This window comes from Felis catus, chromosome A3 (assembly GCF_018350175.1).
Source record: "Felis catus isolate Fca126 chromosome A3, F.catus_Fca126_mat1.0, whole genome shotgun sequence".
Lineage (NCBI taxonomy): Eukaryota > Metazoa > Chordata > Mammalia > Carnivora > Felidae > Felis > Felis catus.
In genome coordinates this window covers 26,279,578-26,304,686 of record NC_058370.1, presented here as the reverse complement: position 1 = coordinate 26,304,686, position 25,109 = coordinate 26,279,578, and the positions used below count along the sequence as shown (strand labels likewise).

Here is a 25,109-nt window from a genome sequence, read left to right as displayed (position 1 = left end):
CAGCACCACGAGTCTCCTGACAGAGGCATTTGGAGGGGGCTCCGTCTATACTAAAATCGCCCCTGCCCCCTCAAGAGGCCACATGGGCAGGTGGAGAATCTGGCCGTACACGGCTCCTTCTGCAGCCCAGGGAGGCTGGAGGGTCGGCTGCACTAGGCCTGGCTGGGCCTTGCAGGCTGCAGTATGGAGTCTGGTCTTTGTCCTAAGAGCCCCTGGGGAGCCACTGAAGGGTTTTAGGCTAGGAACTGATGCTCTCTGATTTATGTTTCAGAAGATTGCTCTGGCTGCTGGGTGGAGAATGGACTAGAGGGGCAAGAGAAGGAGCAGGAGACTGATGCACAAGCCGACACAGCCTGGGCCAGACACGGAGCAGTGGGAGAGCTTGAATGGGTCCAAGGAAAGTGAGCTGATCGCAAATGGCAAAAGTATATTTGTCCCTGGGTTGTAAGTTCCCAGGCCCCGGACATGTTTAACTGAGCCCAGGCCACAGCATGACAGAGCTATTATAGTAGGGACTTGATAAGTTGGACCATAATGCCAAGATTCCAGGTCACCTCCTCCAGGAAGCCATCCCTGACTTCCAAGGCTGTGTCGGCAGCCCCGAAGCATCCCATATGACAGCACTAATTATCCTGGGACACAATCACTGGTTTCCAGATCTCTGTGCCCTTTCCCACCAAGAAGGCAGGGGCTACTTTGCTTCTCTCTGGATTCCCAGTCGTCAGCAAAGAGCCTGGCACACAGTAGGACCTCATATATCACTCCCCCTCCCTTTCTTTCCCTTGTCTCCGCAATACCCCTTCTCTCAGGTCTTTCACCTGGGTATCCTTAGTGTCCAGCCCAGATGCTGGCACACAGTAGGTGCTTGGTAAATGTTTCTCTCTCTTTTTTTTAAGATTTTATTTTTAAGTGATCTCCACACTCAACACAGGACTCGAACTTATTACAACCCCACAAGTAAGAGTCACATGCTTTACCAACTGAGCCAGCCAGGCGCCCCTCGGTAAACATTTCCTGAAATGGATCATCTCTCCAGCAGATGTAACACACAGTAGGAGTTAAATGTTCAGCCCCTTCCTCTTAAGGGCAGCCTCTTCCTTCTTTGTTCAATACTGCACTGCTCTAAGTACTTGAGGTAGGACTATTAGCTTTATTTTGCAGATGAGCTAATGGAGGCCTAGAAAGGTGTGGGGATCTGCTCGAGCCACACAGCTGTCCAACAGCAGAGCAGGGATTTGAACCCAGGCTGTCAGGCTCCAGGACCGTACCGTGTGGTCTCATTCTGAAGGCCCAGCACTCCACTATTCCTGGCACATATGAGGTGCTGAGACGTGTCTGTAGCGGACCTCAGAAGGACACAGTCATCCCCAAACCAGCTGCTATAGAGAGCTGCAGCGTGATCCCACTCTCCTCCCAGGCTTGTGTCTCCCTCCCGCCCAAGTGGGCCAGGCCGTCCCTGGGGGCTGCTGCCAGCCCAGGCCTGTCCAGGCCCCACCGCCCACGCGGCCTTCCCTGAGCCGCCAGCAGGCCGGCAACGTGGCCTGCCCCGGGGGACTGAGCCTGGGCCGCAGGGCAGCCCAGACAAAGGCCGGCAGCGTGCCCAATCCCCTGGCACTCCGTCTGCCTCCTCCTCCTCCTCCTCCTCCTCCTCTCTCTCTCTCTCTCTCTCTCCCTCTCTGTCTCTCTCTCCCTCTCCAGGGCCCAGGTTGGGGGCACTGGCAGAGGTTATTTTCAAAAAGGAGGTGGAAGGAAGGATGAGGGACTGGACTGGACAGCCCTAAGGGCAGAGGCTGGAGCAATCAGAACGATGGTCCGGGGACAGGGCAGTCCCGCAGGGCTGAGCCGCCCAGAGATCAGGTGGGTGGGGGGGCTGGCACCCAGCAGGCGCCAACCGAGGTTTGCTGAATAATGGGTACAGAGTACTGTCAGGATCGGGCCCTGGCCACACAGCAGCACTGAGCCTTTCAACCAGATGGGGCTTCAGGCTTCTACCAAAGAGAGCAGGTATCAAACTATGAATTCTCTCCCCAGTTTAGCTGGGAGGAAACTGAGGTTCAGAGAGGCAAAGTGACTTGCCCAAGGTCATAGTTGCAAGTGGGGCAAATGTGAGCCCCACCCAGGTCCATGTGATGGCAATAGACCTTATGCTTCCCACTGCCCTTATTGTCTCTTTACAAATAACAATAAAAATAGGGGGCGCCTGCGTGGCTCAGTCGGTCAGGTGTCCAACTTGGGATCAGACCATGATCTCACAGTTCCTGAGTTTGAGCCCCCACGGGCCTCTGTGCTGACAGCTCGGAGGCTGGAGCCTGCTTCGGATTCGGTCTCCTCCCCCCTTTCGGCCCCTCCCCCCTTCGCACTCTCTGTCTCTCTCTCAAAAATAAACAAACATTAAAAAAAGACAATAAAGGGGGGCCTGGGTGGCTCAGTCGGTTGAGCGTCCAACTTTGGCTCAGGTCATAATCTCACAGTTCATGAATTTGAGCCCCTCATCAGGCTCTGTGCTGACAGCTTGGAGCCTGGAGCCTGCTTCGGATTTTTGTGTCTCCCTCTCTCTCTCTGCCCCTCCCCCTCTCATGCTCGCACACTCTCTCTCTCTCTCTCTCAAAAATAAACATTAAATTTTTTTTTAAAAAACAATAAAAATAGAAACAATAATTACTATTTACTGAGCATTTAATATGTGCCAGGCACTGTGGCTAGGGCATTACCTATATTGAATCATTTAATCCTCATAACAACTCTATGAGGTAAGAGCTATTATTACGCCCATTTTACACATAAAGAAAATGAGGCCCAGCAAGGTAAAGTAATGTGACCAAAATCAAACAGCCAGGATGTGGTGGAGTGGGGTTTCCATCCAGCCATCTGGAGCCTGCACACTAAACACCGTTCCATTCCGGATGGATGGATGGATGGATGGATGGATGGATGGAGCGGCTAATGGATAGGAGCTCTGTTTTGTGCACCAGGCCTGCAGCTGGACACCCAGTAGGTGCTTGGCTAGCAGTTGCCATGACAACGCTGTGCTTTCTCCTGCAGCCCCTGTAGAAGGGGCCTCGTGTCCCCAGCAGAACTGGAGCTTGGGGGCCATGGGCCCCGTGCCCGGGCTGCCGGGGCGGCCCGAGCTCCCTCACTGAGCTGAGCTGCGGCATGACGGATGCGCCCGCCGCCGCGGGGAGCCCGGGGTAGAGCAGTTGCCTGGAAACAGGCTGCTCTGGCGGCCCACACTCAGACCTTTGTCACCATCTCAAGGACCTTTTATTCCTCCTCCTTTCTCGCTGGAGCCAGACCCGGCACACAGGTGAGAAGCTGCAGCCAATGCCACCCGCACAGGGGACCCACGAGGGGCCCACGGCCCCAGGTGGGGGAGAGGGAGGCAGACGCAGGAGAGACAGGGGAGGCCAGAGGCCGAGCCAAGGCGGGGGAAATGGTGCTCTGCAGGCGGCCCAGCCACGGCCTGGAAAAATCCTGATGCTGGGATGATTCTCTTACTGGCTTTATTTCTCCCAGTTTCTCTGACAAGAAATGAGCTCTAGTCCTTTTTCTTGCGGCGCAATACCGGAAACATTAGCTTTTGGAACTGAGGGTGGTACCAGAAGAGATCTGGGCAGAGCTGAGCCTCTGGGGGGGGGGGCGGTGCCCAGGGCAGGCGGACAGGTGTAGTGCCCCCCACAGAGCAGGTGCTAATTGGCCCTTGTGCTGGTGGGCCGGAGAGGGGATTAGTGGGGCCCAAGGGAAATGGCTGGGGACTGAGCCACACCCAGCCAAGGCCCCCGCCTGGGGACAGAATGTGGAAGGGCTAAGAGCAAGTGCTGGGGGGCCAGACCAGTCTGGGCTCAGGTCCCAGCTCTGTCCCTTAAGCGAGTCATTTCTCTGTGCCTCAGTTTCCTCCTAAGTGAATGGGGACAGCCTGCCTAGAAGGGCCGTCATGAGAATGAAATGATATATTCCTTACAAGACACCCAGCATAGAGTGAGCGCTCCATGAAAGATCACGGGTGCCTTCTGAGGAGGACCGGAGGGTGCCCAGACCCAGCCGTGTCACAGGGACGATCTCAGTCTCCCCCCAGGCACTCGTGGAGGCAGGTCTACAGCCTACTCACTGGACACACACAGTGCTCAAGCTCCAGGAGCGATGCGGGGTTTGCCTGGGTCAGACACCCAGGGAGGAAAGACGCCAGGCTGACCCCGTCAGGTTCCCAGGTGGCACAACCACCATCTTAACCTCCCCCAACGAATGGGACTGCAGCTAGACTTGGAACATCAGATCTCAAGCCTCCTGCCCCAAACCTTCCTTGGCCCTCCATGGCCCGGATGGAATCCAGGCGTATTTGCTGGGCATCAGAGGCCTCAGCGAGGTGGCCCTGTTCACTGCAGCTTTGAGCAGTGCTTCGCGCCTCTGCAAGGCTGTCTCCTCTGCCCAGGACACCCACCCTCTGCTTAGCTCCAAGATGAGTTGAGCCTTGGCTCTAGGATTCACTATTCCCGAAAGCCTTCCCAACATGGCATTCTTCAGACCAAGCCAGGGGCCCCTTGTCCTGTGCTGGGAGACCCTCTATGAACCTCCACCCACAGCCCTGAAAGATGTCCTCTCTGGACTCCAGGCCAGGGGGGAGAACGCACCTGGCCTGACATCCGAGTCCTAGCGGGCAGAGGCCACCTCCCGAGCCTCTGCCCCACCTCAACCGGCCACAGCTACCTGGTGGCAGCCTCTGTCCTGGGCCGTCCGCCTCATAGTCTCGGCCCCTGAGCAGACGGCTCATTTGTGCTGTCCTCCTGCGCTAGGCCCCGCTTCATACATACAGCCCCGCCACACAGGCACAGCCTGCCACACTGCCCTCCCCGTGCTGCCCAGCAGCCTCCTGTCCCTCCCAGTCCACTTCAGACCCTCCCTCCTCTGGAGCCTTTTCCTGACCACCCAAACCACAGGCAGTCCTTCCATCTGTGTGCTCCTGAGGCAAAGGGAGCTAAGACAGGAGGCAGGGGGAGGGAGGGAGAAGAGGGGGAAGAGGAGAGGAGGGGAAGAAGCTCCACGTGTATCAGCACCTACAGGCCCTACACTAGGCACGCGACCACACAGTATCTCAATTATTTCATTGCATCACTTAGAGGAGCGAAATGAAGTTCAGGCTCAGGGAGACTAAGCCTCTCGATCGCCTGAGGGCCCGAGGCCTAGCTGGGCTTCTCCTGCTGCCTATGAAGCTAGGGTGGCCCTACAGGGTCCCCAGGGGGTTGTCACTGGGCTTACATTCCTTGTGTTCTCTCACCTGAGCCAGCACAGACCCAAGGCCGTGGAGTGGTGACAGCAATAACGGTAATAATAATAGTGCCCGCTGATAACGACACCGTTCAGGTGCCGGTCTCCAAACCCACACAGTCCTACAGTTAAAGGTGAGGAAACTGCCGCCCAGAGAGGCAAAGCAACTTAGCCGAGGTCACACAGCTAAAAAGTCACAGGGCCGGGATCTGAACCTCATGGCTAAAAGGCCATGACGTCCCAGAGCCCAGGACATCGCTGGGTCTCCCAGCTGAGCCGGCACCAGCTGTAGGCAGCTGTAGCCCCAATTCTGGCCACCAGGCCCTGAGCCTGTCCCTCGTGGCCACCCGCTAATTAGCCAGGCGGCTTCTGCTTGCTCAGTGGCTGCTTTGGATAATTCTCCCAGGGAAGGCCGAGCTTGCAGGAGCAGGAAAGGTAATTGCTAATTTGCACGAGAGGAGACAAAGGGGACAAAGGCGCCCTTGGCCGCCCAGAGCAGCCTGAGCGGGTCCCACATCCTCCACCTCACCCACTACCCACCGGGACAGACTCCCGGGACGTGTCTGTCCGCAGGACACATCCACACAGCCCCCAGCCAGGCTGGGTCACTGGACCAAGCCCCAGGAAGAGCCAAAGAGTGTAATGGCCCCTGGCCTCCTGTCGAGCCCTGCAGGGAAGGGGTAGACAGGGAGCTCAGTGATTTCAAAACAAACGACCCCTGTAAGTGTTCTTCCATTTTCTGGGCACTCTGTACTGCTGCCCATGAACCTCACAACAGCCTGGGGGTGGTACTCCTCTCGGCTCCGTTTCCAGGTGAGAAAACTGATGCCCTGGGAGTGGTAGTGACTGCCCAAGGCCACCCCGCTAAGAGGTGAGGGAGGCAGGAGGCGCCCTCCGCTGTGCCCTCAATGGGGACTGTCCAGTTCCCCTCTCCCATTTTGCAGCTGAAGAAACGGAGGGCTGGAGTCTACGTTACAGAAGAAGTACAGGCTCTGGAGTCCCCGCTCTGCTCTCACGGCCTGTGTGCTTCAGGACATAACCTTGCCTCATCGTGCCTCAGTTTCTTTGTCTAGAAAATGGGCCTAGAAACCCCCGAGTTGTGTGGGCACTGAGGAAAGGCACGGGGGCCTTAAAGGCGCTGAATACAGAGGGGCTCCCTGACCTCTCCTTCAGAGGGTCACACGGTCGGTCTAGTGCCCACAGCGGGCTGGTGCAGGGTGGCGCTAGAACCCAGGGCCCGTGAGATGAGGGTTGGGGCTGCAGCAACGGAGGAGCAGAAACTGGTGGGCAGAGTCCCCTGTCAAGGGCTAGGCGGCTCACTCGCGGCCAGAAAGGTGGGCCAAGGGACGAAGGGGCCCCTGCACAGAGCCCGCCTGCTGGTACCTGGCTGAGCCATGGCAAGCTCCCTGGGAGGAACGGCCTGGGCTGGGGCTAGGTCGGGAGCCACTCCAAAGCAGGGCTCCCCATGCCAGCCCGGCTTGCACTCCCCCCGCAGCTCAGCTTCCTCATTCATGATGCTCCACCCCCCACCCCCCAGAGCTGTCCTGAGGCTCAGGCGCTGATCTGGACGAGATAAGGCACCGGCCAGGCTGCTGGGAGACCAGTCTGGGGACCCAGCCCTCCCTGCCCAGCAAGGCCAGACACCGGATGGACAAACAGGCCGAGTGGACAATCACATGAGCTCAGACCTCTTCCTCTTCTTGGGGACCCCAGACTCCGCCTGCCTGCGGCCTGAGCTTCCCCACGCTCCGGGCCTTTCGACACCCTTACAACAGACCTCCTGACCCACCAAGCCATGCCTTACAAAACCTGCTCGGGGACCACAAATCTGAAAGTCGCTATTATTTCGTGGTCCCAGTGATAGGTAAGCACGTGTACTCGCACGCTCATCATGCTCGTGGGGTCAGGCGCGGGCTCTGGACAATCTCCACTCCCCTGGATCCCCAGGGTTCCCTGAGCCAGAAAACCCACATTTTAGCTTTCTATCGGCCCTGCCTCACCGTGGCCCTGGGATCGCCCCTTCTAGGCCTCAGTTTACCCCTTTATAAGTTGGGACTATTCCTTCTGCCCCCTCTTCCTCATGGAGTTCTTAGAAGACTCAAGTGACAGGACAGATTCCAACAATGGTGAACATAGTTCAAAGTCATACACATGTGTAGTTCTGGTTTTAAACATTTACTGAGCTCCTCCCACGGGCAGGCACACAGCTGGGCAGTTCCACACATGCTTTCTGGGATGTCTCCCATCTCCCATCCCATCAGCCCTGTTATACAAGCCTCATATCACCATTCTGTAGATGATGCGGAGACTCCGAAGATGATTTTCCTGAGGTCACATAGCCAGAAAGGGGTGGGCCCAGGACTCAAGCTCAGGGCCACCTGAGAGGCAGCCACACGGAGTGAGGAGTTAAGACAGTGGTGTTCTCTTTTCCAAGGACCCATGGGTCTTAAAATCCACCCTACAGGTTGAACAAATGGGTATCAAGGCCCCTCTCACTAGCTCTCACTGGGACAGGCTATGAGAGCTCAGAAATAATTCTGTTCTGGGGACTAAGGTCCTGAGGGATAAACTGTGGTCTTTTGACTCCCAAATACAAGGAGTGGGGGCAGCTGGGGACAATGGCCTCCTGGCCTTTCCTCAAACCCACTTGACATACTCCTGCCTCAGGGCCTTTGCACTTACTGTTCCCTCTACCTGGAATGTTTTTCCACCAGATACCTGCATAACTTCCTCCCGCACCTCCTTCAGGGCTTTGCTCAGAATGTCACCTACTCAGTGAGGCTCTCTCTGACACCCTGATTAGAATTCTAATACCTCCCTCCCCAGCACCTCTGATCCTCCTAACTCCGCTTGGTTTTTCTCTACAGCGCTTAGCTGCATCTGACAAGCTGGGGAGCTTTCCTCGTTTATCATGTGGTATCAGCCCCCACTAGGCTGTCAGCTCTCTGAGGGCAGAGATTTTCATTTGCATCTCCAGAGCATGGCACACCGCCTGGCACAGCAGTCGTTGCATAGGTATTTGAACAACTGAAGAAAACTGAGGCTCAGAGAGGGACAGCATTGGGCCCCAGGCCACACAGGGAGCACAGAGGGGCCTGTGTAGGGGAAGCAGCGAGGGGAGGGGGGCGGTATGTACAATGTGTCTATCCAAGAGACCCCGGCTCCCTGCCTGCACCCTCCACATCTCAGATCCCAGAGGCAGGACTTCACTGCCTTCTTGACTCCTGATTTAGGGAACGGGGTCCCCCTGAAAACATCAACTGCTACAGTGAGGCTGGTGGTTCCTTGCCTTTCCAGTGGCCTCCTTGGGAGACAGTTCTCCCCTTTCACATACAGGGTGCTGGGGGCAGAGGAGGGAGGGCACCACTCGCTCAAGGTTGCTGGAGCAAAGCCAGACTTCAAGCCCTGCTCAGGCAAGTCAGGCTCACGTACCTTCCCCCGTGTGGGCCCCGTGCTGGGTGCTGGGTCCAGGAGGTGAGGAAGGGACCCGCCTGTGGCTAAGGGAGGGAGCTGCCTGCTGGAAGTGGCAGGTAGCCATAGCTGGGAGCAGCTGCTGGTCAGTCAGCCTGCCTGGGCTTACATCCGGGTGCCGCCCTTTGCTCACAGCAGGCCTCGGGCAAGTTGCGTAAGATCTCTGCCTCGCAGGGCTGTTTCAGGAGCCCAGTGTGCAAACACACAGGAAGCACTTAGTGCAGGCCGGCACCTAGTGGGCACTCCATAAATGTGTGCTGACACACCTCCAACCACACTATTCCCATCTCACCCTCATTACCACTACCCCTGCCATCACCACCATCACCACCATCATCATCATATCACCGTCACCACAACCGCCTGTCCCCTGCGATGCATCCTGAGCCCTACCAGGGCAGGACACACATCTGTGGGGCTCACCACTGTACCCCAGGAGGCTCTCTCCAAGTTGTTGAGCGAACTCATGAGTGAATGGATGAATGAATGATGAATTGGCTTTTATGGAGGACAAAGCAGCTGACACGAGGAGGAGGAGACAGACCCATTCCTGTAGCCCCTCTCCAGCCCCCCCCCCTCGCCCCCTTGTGTCTGTAGCTTCTGCTCCCGTTTAGGCCATTGTGCCCTAGAACCCAGAGCCATCCTGGGCCTGAGACTTCAGTCTCTGCTCTGCACACACCAGACCAGACTCGGCTCCCTAAATGCCTCCCTCCCCATGGTCCCCTGTTCTGCAACGTCCAATAGTTCCCGCTGCCTGAGATCTGGCCTTCTGGGGTCCCATTAAGGGACCGGCCACCAAGCTACATGGCCCCAGCCCCAGACCTCCCATCAAAACAGCATCTCTCCCCCTCTTCCCACAGCTGTGTCTCTGTTCCACCTGGGCTTCTCAACATGGCCAGGAGCAAGTCCAAATGTCTCTGTGACCGCCTGCTGACCCTGCCAGCCGCCTCTGGCTCCCTCAGCCCTAAGACTGGAGGAGCCTGCTTGTCAGGCAGGTCAGACGGCCCTAGACGGGACCCTGACCATTGCACCAGCCCTCATGTCAGCCCCGCAACAGCCCTAGTCCTTTCGTTCTGCAGAGGAGGCAACTGAGGCACAAAATGGAGAATGAAAAGGTTTGAGACATTTGTTTAACAAATATTTACTGAGTGCTGACTAGGCACCAGGTGCTAAAAACACAGCAGTGAGCAACATAGCCGATATCCCGGTCCTCACAAAGCCCAAGAGGAACTCACACACAAAGACGGCACTGGCCAGAGGTTAATAAAGGCTCCAAAGTTAGAGGAAGGGGCAGAGAACATGGGGACAAAAGCCATTTTGGAAAGGCAGTCAGGGAGGGCCTCACTGCAGAGGTGACAATGTAGCAGGGCCCAGTGAGGGCTGGGGGAGCAGCCTGGGGGACAGTGTGGCTAAAGGTAGTGAGCAGGAGCCCACAGGTAGAGAGAGGGGCCACAGCTGGGCCTGGTGGGTCCTGGTGTCCTTTGCTCAGAGGCTGATGGGGACCCACAAGAAGGTTTTAGCAGAGAAGGAACATGGTCAAGTTTGCCTTTTTAACACAGTCATTTAGCTATTGTGTGAAGAGGGAGGAAATAGGAGGAAGGACAATGAGCTAGTGCTGGGGACGGGGTGACAAGAACTGGGGTGGGGGGTAGAAATGGCCCTGCGCTCCCCACAACCCCCAGAGGTTACCTCCCTGGGAAAGGGGGACCCAGAGGAGCCAGACATGGGGATGGCAGGGCTAGCTTGGGGCCACCAGGCAGAAGCAGCCCCCTTAAGCTCAGCAAGCCTGGTACAACAGGGCCAGGGGTTGCCTGAGCCAACCAGCTGGATGGCACATCAGGCCCTAGGCTGCCCCCGGCCACCAGCCCGTGTGGGTACCTGGGACTCCCAGCTCTGGGAGGGCAAGGATCATGTCTGTCCCGTTCACCACTCCCAACACGTAGTAGGTGCTTAGTAAATTTTTGAATGAATGAATCGGTGAGTGAATGGATTGCCTGCAGCCCCGTACTGTTTGCCAGTGGTTTCTTGTATTAGGCTGAGTTCCTTAAAATAATCGTAACCGCCGCTGATCTCAGAGCTTTGCTGCGAGCCAGCCCCCACCCCCCAGCTCAGCCTCTTACGCTGCATCCAACACAGCAGGTTCTATTGTTATGTCCGTTTTACAGAGGAAGAAACCGAGGCCCAGGGAGGTTAATCAATTCCCCCAAGGTCACTCAGCTAGTAAACAGCACAGCTAGGATTTGAACCCAGGACTGGGTTATCCTCAGCTACATGTTAATACCTTCTACCTGGGGATCTTATAAATGACACCATCGGCTCAATTGTAAATTCCCTGAGGGCAGGGGCCCCACGAACAGCCTCAAGGCCCTGTCACATCTGAAGGGTTGCCTTGGATCCCCGCCACAGGCTGAACTGCCATCCTGATAAGGAGCCGGGAACTTTTTCAGCAACGGTAGGGCTGAGCAGTGGCAGAGGAGGGAGGCAGGATCACCATCTTCTGAGCCTGGACAAGGGCTCTCTCCACAGCCTACCTCATCCTTCCCGTCCCCACCGCCACTTCATGTCCCCAGCACAGGAACGGGGGATCGAGTCCCCAGGCCCCCAGCCCTGGATGAGGCAAGTGGCTAGTTCCTGGGGCCCAGTCAATGTCAGAAACCCCTCCGCATCAGAGGCCTTTCTGAAGACCCAGGGCCATTGGGCTGGCCTCTCACCTCTGCCTCTTGCCTAAAAGAGCAGAGGCCATGAAAACTGAGCTTCAGGACCTGCAAGGGAAGCGGGACGTTAAAACCACACGTATGGCGTGCACGGCTATGGGCACGCCACAGTGATCCCAGCCACGGCGGCAGCAGCAGTAGGGACGGTCGGCACTCATGGAAACCTCGGCCACGGGCCCACCTCAGCTAGGCTCGAAGAGCCCTGAGTCTCACAACAGTCCAGAGAAGCAGGCCCTCATATGACCTCCATTTTAGGTGTAGAAACTCAGGCACAGAGAGATTGAGTAAGTTGCCCAAGTCACACAGCAAGTGCATAGTGGATTCAGGATTCAAACCCAGGCAGCCCAGCTCAGAGCCAAGTATACCGAGGAGAACACTTAGGGGACTGGATCCCTCTGGGCAGGGAACTACGTGGCGTGCGATGGGGTGGGCCGGGCACTTTGTACACCCTTGGTGGCTGCTGTTTTGTGGTTGTTGCTTTAAGTCACGTATGCACATTACCTCGAAAACATACTTCTCTTGCACCCCTTTGTCCACAGCACGCTTTCCTCTGTCCCGGGAGGACATCTCCCATTTCTTGACTCACCTCCTCGTAAGAGCCTCCCTTAGTTCCTCCCTAGTCTCCATTGACCCCCCTCCGTGCCACCCAGATTAGGCACTGGCCATCCACCTCCTCCCGGGGCTGCTGGTGGCTGCCTGTGACGCTGGCATTGAGCTCTGCCTTGCCTCGTGCTGGTGGGCACAAGGCTCCCCCTGGGTCAGCTGCAGTGCAGCGTGCCGGCCGACCCGCTTGCTACGTGGCCCCATGCCATAACCTGGCTCTCCCTGAACCAAATAATCCCTCAGTGACCCTGAGAGTCAACCTTACCAGTAGATCCTGTTGGCACCTAAACAGCGCGTCCCAGGGTCAGCACACTCCGCCAGACAGACTCACGGCCGCCTCTCTGTCCCGGGAAGGGGCACTGGGCAAGCCTGTGGAATACCACAGGGACCCCAGGATCTGAGACTTGTTGTCAAGAGGCTGAGTGATATGGGGAGCTGAGGACACAACAACCTCACCAGCTCAAGTCCCTGCTCTGCCTCTTATCAGCTGTGTGGCCTCGGGCCCGTTACTCAACCTCTCTGAGCCTCAACGTCCTCATCAGCAAGAGGAGGATCACAAAGGGAGCCACATTTGGACAATCCCATGGAGTCATGTGCAGACGGTGCTTAACAGAGTGCCTGGCTCTTCGTAAGCGGGCCACAAACACTAGCTGTGTCACGACTGTCATTGTTTTTGCTCAGCGGCAGAAGTTCCCTGTGTCCTTCGTGTATTTCAAACTATCCTCACAACTCTGAAAGGTGGCCGACATTAGTATCCCCATTTCATAGACATGGACATAGAGGCTCAGAGAGGAGGGCGGGGTGTGTCTGAGGCTGCACAGCTGGTTGGTAAGGCAGGATTCGAACCCAGGGCTCTCTGGCCCAGGGAGCATGCTCGCTCTCAGCCCCAAAGTGGGCAGCCTGGACCCGGTGAAGCCCACTGCCTCTCCCGTACCTCTCCGCTCTAGCTTCTCCCGGCCCTGCCCCAGACCCCGTATCCCAGGTCCAACTGGCCCCAGCCACACTGCAGGTATAAGAGACAAAAGCTCCTGTTTCCTGTGCTGAGCACCTGACATGGAGTCTCTCTGCACCTCCCCACGGCAACCCCGTGAGAGCAGTCGTACCACTGGGCCCATTTTACAGAGGAGGAAATTAAGGCTCAAAGAGGGAAAGGGACTTGTTTCAAGGCCGCCCAGCCGGTGAGTCGCAGAGCTCAGTTCAAACCTGGGGCCAGTCTGTGCTCCAAAGCCCCACTCAGCAGCACCGCTTCACCGAGTCTCATCACAGGCTCTGGGGTTATTGATTCAATCACAGCCAGAATCCTAATTACAGCTCCCTTTCATCGAGGGCTCCACTATGTCCACACCCCGGGATAGTTGCCTCTGTATCAGACAACAGAGTTTAGAAGGGAGATATAAGTGAAGCCACGGCTGTCATCACCCCATCCTGCAGATGAGGAAACTTAGGCTCAGAGAGGGGAAGTGACTCGCCCAAGGCTGCACAGCGGTGAATGGCGGAGCCTGGACTCAGCCCCTGCCTCCACATGCCCCACTCCTCCTGTGACTTGCAGGGGCCTTACATTCAACATAAAACCCTCTGCCCCAGCCCACTCCTGTCCCAGCTCCAGAGCTCCCAGAGAGGCCCCCCCGTCCACGGGCCTTCCCAGAAGGAACCCTCTGAGGTGCGAGAGCTCTCCTCTCTCTTCCCCTTGGCCTGGCATTTCCTACTGTCCCACAAAGTCCTTCTTAACCACCCATGCTATGTGGTTTGGGGGTCTTCGCACTGGGAAGAGGGGTCTTCCAAGGGCCCTCGAGTTGGAGCGGCAGGCCCTGCTCTGTGGCCTGCCTGCCAGGCTTGGCTTTAGGACATCTTCCCAGCTACTCCACAGGATGTGGGTTATCACCCACTTCTACACAAGGGGGGCAAGAGATCGGAGCAGGCAAGCCGTTTGCCCAGAACCAGAAGCTGGCGACGGAGCTGGGATCCAAACTCAGGTCTATTGTTGGCCATGTTACTCTCTGGTCTTCCCTATTTTCGCTCTATCCGTAGACAGCCCCTATCGCCTGGGCAGACGCCTCTCCCTGTCCCTAGGAAAATGACAACGCGGCTATTTAAGCATTTCACATGATTCCCTCCCTGGGTTTTCCCAACAAACCTGTTGGAGGGAGGGGCAATCATCAGACCCATTTTTCAGGTGGAGAACTGCAGCACCAAGAGGTTACTTAGCTACTCGCCCGCACAGGCTCTGCCTGGGTTTGCTAACCTGTAGAATGGGGTCATAACCGCCTCCCGGGGCGGCTGAGGACCGCGCAAGACTGTGGAAGCCAGGGGCTCTTGGAGACACGCCCTCAGGACGCTTGGAGATGAGGCCCCAGTGCGCTTTTCTCCACCCGCCAGCATCCAGTCAGGGCCTGGCCTGCCAAAGGAAGGGCCCCATGTCTCCTTGAACATTTTCTCAGCCCGGGGATGCCGAGAAAACGATGAGTCATCCACCCAAGCATAGGCCTCCCAGGAGCCTGCAGTCGGGTCCCAGCCGGGGCGCGGGAGGTTCCGAGCTGGGAAGGGGGCCCCGTGGACACGATGACTCCCGAGCTGACCCCGGAGCCCTGAGTCACCAGCTCCCCACAGCCCCCCACTGCCACATGCTGCTGGCCTTTAAGGACAGCTCCCGGACTCCACCCACTGGCCCCTGAGCCTTCACCCCAGATCTGTACATCTGTCCACATTCCTGGTGTCTTAACCTCCCCTGCTTCCATGGAAGAAAACTGGGTCAACCCTGACCTTCGAACAACCCTTGCTCCCCACCTTCCCTGTCACTCGGTCCCAGTCACTCCACGTCTTGTCCTACGGGGGAGGCAACCCCTCTTCTTCGTCCCAGGCTGGCCTTCCCTCTCTGCACCTCACAACTCCTTCACCTCCTGTTTCCCCGACATGGAATATGTCTCCCTCCTGCCCGGCATTCCGAGGGTTCCTTCTAGAACCCAAATCTGACCTTATCTCCCCCTCCGCTAAAAAACCCTCCTGTGGACTCCTGGCTTTCCGTCACGATGACACAAGGAGATAAGGATACACCAGCTCCTCTGAGTGGCTTTCCAGATCCTTCTCTCCCATCTGGCTCCAACTGATTTCACCAGCTCATCCCCTCAGGACCCCACAGCGGTTCTCGAGCTGATCTGACCATTTGCCCACCCCCACCCCATGTGCAATGTTCTGCGGAGCACGCTGCTCCGGGAACGTGGCCCCAGTCGCCTCCGTCCACGGCCTGCGCTAACCTGTGAAAACCTGCCCCACCTCCGAGCTCTTGCTCGCATTCCCACCCCCTGGAATGAGCTCCTTCGTGTTCTGCTCTTGCTGAAAAATGTGTTCGGGCCCTCCAGGTCCAGCTCAAGTGTCGTCTTCCTGAGGACTCCCTGGACTCTCTCGGGCAGGAGGGACGGTCTGGGCCTGGGGGCTCCCGAGGCCCTCCGAGCGCAGAAGCCATGCTCTGCTGCCCCCCACAGCGGGCAGTCCCTTTGGGCAGGGGCTATTCTATGTCCTGTGGACACAGCAGCGAACCAAACAGGCTGGTCTGCCCTGGCAGAGCTCACAGCCTTGTGGGGAGGCAGGTACTAAACCTATAAACTAAAAAACATACCTAATGTTGGGGGCAGGGGGGATAAGAGCTATAGAAAAAGATTAAATAGAAAGGGGGGTGAGAGGGCCGCCTGGGTGGCTCAGCTGGTTACGCGTCCGACTTCGACTCAGGTCGTGATCTCAGGGGTTTGTGAGTTCGAACCCCACATGGGGCTCTGCGCAGACAGGGTAGATCCTGCTTGAGATTCTCTCTCTCCCTCTCTCTGCCCCTCCCCCACACTCATTCTCTCTCTCTCTCTCTCTCTCTCTCTCTCAAAATAAATATAAATTAAAAAAAAAAAGAAAAAAAAGAAAGGGGTGAGAAAAGGGTCCAAGGGACCTAAAATGATAAAACAGTCCTGACTAGGTGATTGGGGAGGGCCTCTCTGAGGAGGTGGCATTTGAGCAGAGACCCAAAAGAGGAGAGGAACCAGCCACGTAGAGATATGGGAGAAGAGTATTCCAGGCTGGGGGGAGACAGCCAGTGCAAGGGCCCTGGGGCAGGATTGTGTTTGGTAGTGTTTGGAAGAGCAAAGAGGTCGCTGTGGCTGAGACCCAATGGGGAAGGGGAGAGTGGAGTGAGGTGAGGGCAGCAGGCAGCTGGGACAGATCATACAGGGCCTTGGAGGCTTCAGGAGAGACTCTGGCTCCCGCTTTGAGTGAGACGGTTGTCTTGGAGGGTTCTGAGCAGAGGCAGGTGAGAATCTAATTTCCTTTCTGCAAAGTTTTCTCTGGCTGCGTGAGCCAGGGGGGCTACGGGGGGGGGGGGGGTCAGAGTGGATGCAGTGGGGAGGCTGGAGGGAGCGGAGGTGGTGAGAAGGTAAAACCTGAGATGTATTTGCAAGGTCAAACCAACAGAATTTGCAAATGAGTTGGATGGGGAAGGAGGAGCAGGAAGAGAGGAGTCCTCAGTGGAGTGTGGGAGCAGGGGCAGGATGGGGCTGCCCAGACGGGGACAGCAAGAGAGCAAGTGAAGGGTGAGCGAATGAATGTGCGACCAGCCAGGTTTGGGGGCCTGGCTGTTCACCCCCAGCTCTGGCACTTTCTGGGACCTTGATCTCGTTCTGTCCACTCTCGGCCTTAGTTTCCCCCCTTCCCAGGCTGGTGAGAGGACTGCATGCTGAGGGAGTGGATGACTTCGTGGGGAGAAGGGTCGGGTCTGGAGCAACAGTTGAGGTGAGGGGGTGGGGAAGCCAGCGGGGAAGGGAGGGGTGCCATCTGTCTCCCACTAGGCTGGGTCTGGGCAGGTGGGGGGATGCCTCGAGCTCTGAGAAGCTTTTGTGGCTTGCCATCAGACGAGGGGGCACCATGAGCCTGGGGTGCAGAGAGGTGGAGAGCTACGGCCCCTGTGGACCCCTGCCTCCACGCCCTGTAGCTTTTAGGGTCGGATAGCCATGGAACCCAAGCCCTGCCACTGCCTCACAGAGGGACTCGGAACGTTCCCTGGCCTCCCTGATGTCAGGTTCTCACCCACTTCACAGAGTCTAGGGACAATTAAGTGAAATAAAGTATCTGGCACATGGCAGGGGCTAGAAAACCCAGGAGATGTGCTCAGACCCCTGCCCAAGCAGCCTCACTGTGTTCTAAGATCCCAGAGCCGACCCAAGTCGAACAGGATGGGAGCAGGGGTGGGGATGGGGGGTGGAAAGGAGAAGGCCTCCAGAATGCTCATCCTACTACCTTTCTACCCGGGAGATGCCTACAGGCCTTGGTAGAGTCCCCACCCTCACCCCTCTACACCCCTCTCCTTGACCTCTGGGACCCAGCACCCAGCACCCAGCACCAGGAAGGGACTCAGGGGCAGGAGGGACCAAAAGAGCAATCCCTGTGTAATAACTAGGGAAACGGAGGCTCAGAGCAGGGCAGGAGCCGACCAGAGCAGAGAGACCCTGAGCTTTTAAGTCCCCAGGCCTGGGGGTTCGTGCCACGCCTATGCCCCTCATCAAGGCTCTTCTGGTGTTCTGTGCAATTCAATACACTAACCAACCCCAAACGGCACTGGAGACATAGAAATGACTCAGATACAATCTCCAGGGAACTAACAGTTACTGCCCACCAACTATGTGACAGGGATTTGGCTGGCTGCTTTATCTCCACTGTTCCATCTAATATCCATGACGTCTTTCATCACCATCCCCATTTTCTGGATGAGGAAACTGAGGCCCGGTGAGATCACAGAGCACCTAACATTTCCTAAGATATGCACATTCTTCAGGTTCTGCATTGATTCATGCATTAATCTTCATACCAGTGCTATGAGGGAGACAGAATTATCAGCTCCATTTTGCAGATGAGAAAACTAAGGTCAAATTGGTGAAAGGGCAGAGCTGGTATCTGAATCCAGGGGCCTGGGTCTTGAAACCCCAGGCCCTTCCCCTCCCGTATGTCAGGGTGGAGTAGGGGCAGAAAGTGGACTCAGGAGTCCTTGTTCTAGTAGGCTGAGCCCTCTCTCCCAGAAGGGCATACCCACCCTCCACGGTGCTTGAGGAAGGCTGGAAACAGGGAGGTGCCTTGGCCACTGTCATGGGGACAGGGACAAGGCATCATTTCTCCTGTCCACTGCCTCCCTCACACTTCACTTCCGCAGCTGCTGAGACTCCGGGGGCAGTGGGGGCCAGGACGGCAGCTTGGGCCGATTCTGTTATGATGAAGGACACCCCTGTCAGCACTGCACTGCCAGACTGATGGGGTTTCTTCCACAGGAGCTTGAACATGTGTGCACGCACACACTCACGCTCGTGCTCTGCCAATGCCCACACCCCAGGTGCTTGCACATCTGCCAACACAGACGCCCACGGTCACACACACTCACAAGCACGCAGTCTCCCCTCCACCTGTACACACACACACACACACACACACACACACACACACACACACACTGCCCTGGGCACACGAGCATCCCCAGCCTGCACATGGACAAGCACACTCACACCCACACAGTCACACTGTCACACACACACACACACACACAGCCTCCTCATGCACACACATGCTCTACCCCATGAGCACACACGCACCTGTGCACAACACTCAATCAATCCCACAATCTCTAAGTGGAGAGCTGGCTTGGAGAAGCCCAAGTTGGCCTGGGGCTGAGTCACGCTCTTGACCTTCGTCCCTGGGCAGCCCCAGACACAGGCTGCCCACCCCCCAGTCTTTCCAGTAGCATTTTTAGAGTCCCAGATGGGCCTCCTGACTTTCAGACATCCCAGGACAAGAAGGCAGTCTTTGGGGCCATGCCAGGTTTTAGCCAAGGAAGAAGGGGGTATCCTGTCCTTATGCCCAGCAGAGAGTGACCCAGGACCTGGAGGGGAGACCCCAGGAAAGCAGAGCCTGATCCTCCAGCATCACCCAGGCTCCAAAATGAGCCCCCAGAGTGCCTGAGACCACATTTGCCCAAATCACCGAGGCTTAATTGACAAAATTGCCCACTTCTGACACTCAGGAGAAATCTGAACAGGGCCCACACCAGATGCCATTGTCAACCTTCTCCTCAAAAGTCCCCCAGGACCCAGGCCTCCTCCCTTCTTCTCACCCCTTCTCCGTCCTAGTGAGCCCCAAGAAAGTCCCCTGACACCTCGTGTGGAGCCAGTCCTGCCTCAAGCACTAGCCTGTGACATCTTGAACAGAGGGATTCTCATAAACTATAATTCAGATTAAGGTGTAATGGACTGAAAGCTTGTCACGAAGGGACCTGTGCTTTCCAATGAATCAGGCTGCAAGACCCCTCAGATGAGGTAAGAATGGAGATGTGTGCAAGCAGTCCCCAAGCTCAGGGCCTGCCCCTGTCAGCAGCATGGCGCTAAGGAAGTTCTGAACCTTGCTGAGCCTCAGTTCACTTATCTGAAGGATAGCAAAAATAATGTCATTGACCCCCGGGGGCCATCCTGGGAATCTGACAAATTAGTGTGTGTCAGCACCCCAGCACAGTGACAGGCACATAGTAGGTGACGCAGAAATGGTCAGTGTGGTGATAACTTGGAGAAAAGCAAGAAACATCGAGGAATTCAAGTGAAGGTCATGGCGTATATTACACTGTGCGAAGTCAGAGGCCATTTCCCGCCCAGACCAGTGGCCGCAGGTGCCAAAGGTTTACACAAAAGCTCTGGGGAGAAAGACCGAAGACTGAGAAAACGCTCTCCACTAAATGAACGTTGTCTGCAAACTGGGAAAAGACCACCATTAGTCAATTTGGCCAGCGGAACACCTGGGGTCCGGCTCGCAAAAGCCTAATGTTGACAGTGGGGTTTGGCAAGCTGGCGTTTCCCCTCGGGGGAATGGGGCTCTAATGGGGGGATTCATGGCCTGTGATGGGCCCACAACGCCCACTGCGGAGCACAGAAATCTGCATTCCAGTCCTGCCCCCTACCAATGGAAACCGCCTCTCTCGAGGCCTCAGTCTTCCCATCCGGAAAATGGTAGAGTTGAGCTGAGAACATCTATCTCCAAGGAGGTCCTGGGAGTTGACAGATGGCCCGGGGCCCTGCCCCAGTCATAACCTGTGGCCCTTGCAGGCCCCAGGGACAGCCCCACTCAAAGAGACCAGGGGAAAAGGAAAGGGGCCGGTTCACTTTGTGGTCGACGCTGGAACGAATTTAGAGGGTCTCGCGTCCAAGGGGTTTGCTTCCCCTGCGTGGCAGCGCACGGAGGCTGGAGCAGGCCAAACACAAGAAATAATAAATCCTAACCAGGCTCTGCCCAGTCAGGAGGCCCCGGCTGGCTCTTGTCATAAAAAGATCTTATCCCCAAGAGCGCCCCGTGCCGCTGGTGGAGGACTCCGCCCTCCTCCCCTCAGCCCTCAGCCCTCCGCCTCCACTTCTATTTCCTGTGACAACCTGCAAACTGAAGACCAACTTGCCTCTCCCCCGCGCCCCGGCTCTGGCTCGACCCCCGCCCCGCCCCGCCCCCGCCCGGGCCCCAGCTGCAGGAGGCCCCGGCCCAGAGCAATTCCCCTCGCCCTCCTCTCCGCCCTGGGCCCGTCCGGACAGATTAAGCCTTTGTCACACACACCCAGAAAAGCTCAGGGCCAGATGGGACAGGACAAGTGGTGTCAGATCATCGACCCGCGGCCGGCCGGCCGGGACTAGGGAAGGGCCCCGACCATAGCACCGCATATGGCTGTGGGAGGAGGAAAGGGGGCCCAGGGAGGGGGCAGCCAGAGAACAACATGGAAGAGAGATGACATACCATGGCCACCCTTGGGACCGCACACCGCGCCGGGGGCCCTTGTTCAGCTGCTGGACGACCCAACTCCCACACCCCCTCCTGCCTGAAATCGGTCTGCCTGTCCGCCCTCCCTTGGTGGCTCCGTGCGCGGGCTTCTTTATCACATCGTTCGAGATGCCCACCTCCCCCACCAGCTGGGCGCCCAGGAGCAGGCAGAGTCTGGCCCGCCCCAATACCCAATACCAGGCCTGTGGGCACTGAACAAACGCCTCAGACGAAGGTTTAAGGCCCAATGACCTTCACAAAAACCCACCCAGGACAAAACTACAGGATGTCTCCCAACTGCCACCAGAGGCAATGGCAATGGCAACTTTGTGTGTGTGTGTGTGTGTGTGTGTGTGTGTGTGTGTGTGTAGGCCAGTGAAGGTAGGGGATATCCTTTGCACCTTTCAAAGAAGGTCCCATTCAGCCTCTCCCAGGAAGAGGCCATGGCTGGCCCAGAATTCCCAGCAGGATTTGTTCCTCTTAGATCAGTGAAAAGAAAAATGGAAATATAAAAATAATAATAACTGAGCCCCAGGAAGGTGCTTGGAGACAGGGGGGTGGCAGGACCAGGGGCATCTCCTGCGGCTGGCTCCAGTTGGCTGGGCGAGCGGCAGGTAACTAACAGGCTCTCTAGGGACCAGCAGGCCAGGAAAGAAGGCACAGGGAGCTGGAGGGGCAGGCTGTCAGAGGAGGGTACGTCTGTTCTGCTGTGTTCGTTGTCCCCCCTCCCTCCCCACCCCACCCCCCAGCCTGGGCAGGGAGACTTGGGTCCCCTTTCCCTGCCTCCCAGGCAGGTGGTCCCTTGGGGAAGGCTTATTATTGGTCTGGGAGTCAGGGTGGAGCCTCATGAGGCCCCTGATGCCAGGGGCAGACAAGGCAGGTCAGCATGGGCCTCATGAAGGGTCTGAAGAGACTAGCTGGACTTCGAGGACCCGGAACCCAGGCCTAGCACTGAATTTCTGCGTGTGGCCTGCATGGGTGTGTGTGTGTGTGTGTGTGTGTGTGTGTGTGTGTGTGTGTGTGTGTTGGTTCGAAATCACCCCTGCTCTGCCTAGACAGCAGTATCGCTAAGAGGATAGAGAGACTGCCCCAGGATGCCCACTCCCTAGGGAAGAGGTAAACCCACGCAGAGAAGCAGTGAGCCAGCTGCCAACTCTGAGGGTCACCTGCCTCCCAACTTCAGGAGTGGGTAGAGTGGGGGACCCTGCTGCCTGCTAAGAAGATTGAGCCAAGACTCTCAGCTCCCTGGGGAGGGATAACCAGGATGGGGTAGGAGGTGCTAACTGGCCTGGATGGCTGAGGGCACTGTCGGAGGGTAGGGGGCACAGATCCAGTCAACCACCTGGTGGGCCACTGACCTGGAAAAACCACACTTAGATTGGGGACGCTAGCCCAAGATGGGGGAGAACCCAAGGGGGTAAGGAAGGCAGGGTGGGGAAGACCGACCTACACTGGGGAAAGGCACTGACCCATACTCCCCTTAAGGGAAGGTGGGCACTGATTTGGGCTGGGGGGGGGTGTCCCTGCCTCCATCAGGGGAGGGGACAATGATCCAGACTCCCCGGGTTTGGGGGAGAGCACTGATTGGGGCTGGGGGGGGGGGGGGTCCCTGACTCGCGCAGGGTGGGACACTGCTCCAGCCTCCCCCTCCGGGAATCCCGCCCTGGCGCACCCCTCGGCCCGGCCCCATGCTTCGGGTCCGGCCGGAGGCGGCAGCGGCGCAGATGGGCTGCTGGCGGCCGCAGCGGCAGCGGCGCGGTTATCAGCGCTCCTCGCAGATGGGCCGCCCGCCCTCCGCGCTCACGGCTCCCCACTCCCCGCGGCCTGCAGCCCCGTCCCCTGGGCGCGGGGGGGAGGCGCCTCCGGATCCGCTCCCCGGCTCCCGCCTCCCTCCCTCGCGGCCCCCTCACCCCGCGGGCCGGGCCCGGGCGGCCGCCGGAGGGGGAGGGGGAGGGGACAAGTGCACTTTTCGTAACGACCGAATCAATTGTGTGTGAAGAGCCCGCTCCGGCCGGGGACGGGGCTGAGCGCGGGGCGGGCGGGCCGGACGGGGGAGGAGCACAGAGGGGGGAGCGGGGGAGCGAGGGAGGGAGGGAGGCCGGCGCGGGGCGGCCCCGCTCGCTCGCTCGCTCGGGCCGGGAGAGGCCGGGGAGGGAGCGAGGGGGGCAGGGAGGGAGGCCGGCCGGGCCGGGCCGGGCCGGGGGCTGAACGCACTAATGGAGGGTCTCCACGACGGAAAGTTCAAAGCTCAGCAGCGCCCCGGGAGCAGCCGCCCCCCCCCCCAGCCCCCACCCGTTGCAGAACAATGAGGTCCCGGCGGGGGAGCCGCGGGGCCCGCGCCGCACGCCCTCTCCAGGGCGCCCCGGGCCGGAGGGGACGCCCCCGCCCGGCCGCCCGCCTCCTCCCTCCCGGCGGCTGCGGTTCCCCGCCCCCTCCCCCACGCCACCCCGCCCGGACCCGGCCGGCCCCGGGGACGGGGGAGGGGAGGGGATGGATAGGTCAGGCCGCCCCCGTCCCAGGGAGGGGGGGAGCTAGGGGCCCGGGGGGCGGAGGGGGCGCCCCACCCACCCGCGCGAGGCTGCTCCTGCGCCAGGCTGCGGCTCGGGCCGCCCCTCCCCGGGCCAGCCCCGGGTGGGGTCTGGGAGACAGTGCCCTGGAGGGCCCCCCCCCACCCTGGCGCTGGGGAGCCGAGTGGACTCCCCGTCCCGTGGCTGCCCCTGCCCCCCCTCCCGCAGCACCACCCTCCACACACACACACACACACACACACACACACACACACACACACACACACACACCGCCCAGCCGGCCCGGGGGCGGGAGCGCGAGGCGCCCGGGACAGGCAGCCCCGGGGCGGGCGGGGGGTTGGGGGGAGGCTCGGGCTTCGGAGCAGCCGCCTGCTGGCGGGGGGAGGGGACGGGAGGACGGAACATGCTGGGGTGAGCAGCCCGGGACAGCCCGCTCGGCAGGGCCACGGCCCGGGCAGCGGCGCAGAGGGGGGCAGGGACGCCCCGAACCCGGAGCGCTGCCTGGGCGGGCCGGGGCAGGCGGGTGAGCAGAGACGCGTGCGCCCCGGGCGGGCCAGACCCACGGACAACCTCAGGGACACACGTTCGGACACACATCCACACCCCCACACCCCGCCCCCGCCCGCCCCAAGCCCCGCGGCGGGACCGGCCCGCGGCCGCCGCGCGCGCACTCACCGAGCCCGTCTTGACCGGCACATACACCACTTGGCCCATCTTGGGTTCCCGGCCGCTGCCCAGGCGGAAGCCCTTGGAGCGCACCCAGAACTGGAACTTGCCTTTCTCGCCGGCCGCCGGGCCGCTGCCCGCGCCGGTCCCGCCGCCGCCCTGCAGGACCTCGGCGATCCGCTGGTATTTGCTGCGTGTCACCGTCTTGGTTTTGGCCGAGTCGCCGTAGGTGCGCAGGCACCAGTCCCGGAACTGGCGGCCCAGCTCCGAGTCCCCGGGGCTGCGCTCGCGCTCCCAGCCCCCGCGCAGCAGCAGCGTCGGCTTCGGCATCCTCCCGCCGCGCCCGGCGCCCTCGGGGGCGGGCCGGCCGCCGGGCCGCCCGGTGCCGGGACTGGGCTGGGCTGGGCCGGGCCGGGCCGGGGCGCGCCGCGGCCCGGGCTGTCCCGCGGTGTGGCTCCGGCGCGGCTGCTTGATGGGCACGGGCGGCGGCCGGACGCGCGGGGCTGCGGCGCGCTCTGTCCTGCTCGGGCGGCGGCAGCGGCGGCGTTGGCGGCGGCGGCTCCGGCTCGCCTCCTGCTCCGCCTCCTCCTCCCCCCCGGCCGGGATGCGGGAGCGATGGAGGCAGCTCCGGGCCCGGAGGTGCAGAGGGGGCGGGCCGCCCCGCGGGCGGCCGGGGGAGGCGGGAGGCGGGGAGCGGCTCCGGGCGCGGGGAGCGAGACCGAGCCTGGGCGCGGGCGGCGGCGGCGGCGGCGGCTGTCAGCTCGCGCGGCTCATCCTGCTCCTGCTCAGGCTCCCGCTGCCGCTGCTCTTCCTCCTCCTCCTCCTCCCGCGCCCGCCTCCACCACGCCGCGGGATCCCACCTGTTAGAGCGTCGCAGCCTTCGCCGCCGTCCCCCCCCCTCCCTCCCGCGCCCGCCCGCGGGGCCCAGACCCCGCCCCGGCCCGGCCCCTGGGGGCGCCGGGGCCGCCGCGCCCGTAGCCGCGGAGAGGGCAGGAGCCGCAGGCGCGCAGTGCCCAGCCCAGGGACCGAGTTCCTCTGTCCGGGCCTGGCCGGGAGCCTCGCA

At 59.5% G+C, this 25,109-nt stretch overlaps 1 protein-coding gene across 4 annotated transcripts in view; it reads right to left on the bottom strand.

Annotated features, from left to right (window-relative positions):
• Positions 1-24,391, bottom strand: part of NOL4L (nucleolar protein 4 like) — a 126,466-nt gene extending 102,075 nt beyond the window's left edge. For all 4 annotated transcript variants that reach the window (XM_023251347.2, XM_045053758.1, XM_045053763.1 and 1 more), the window contains exon 1: positions 24,056-24,391. In XM_023251347.2, coding sequence (XP_023107115.1) covers positions 24,056-24,376 — 321 coding nt within the window. In that variant the 5' untranslated portion in view covers positions 24,377-24,391. The remainder of the gene's footprint in view (positions 1-24,055) is intronic.
• Between the last annotated feature and the right edge of the window lie 718 nt (positions 24,392-25,109).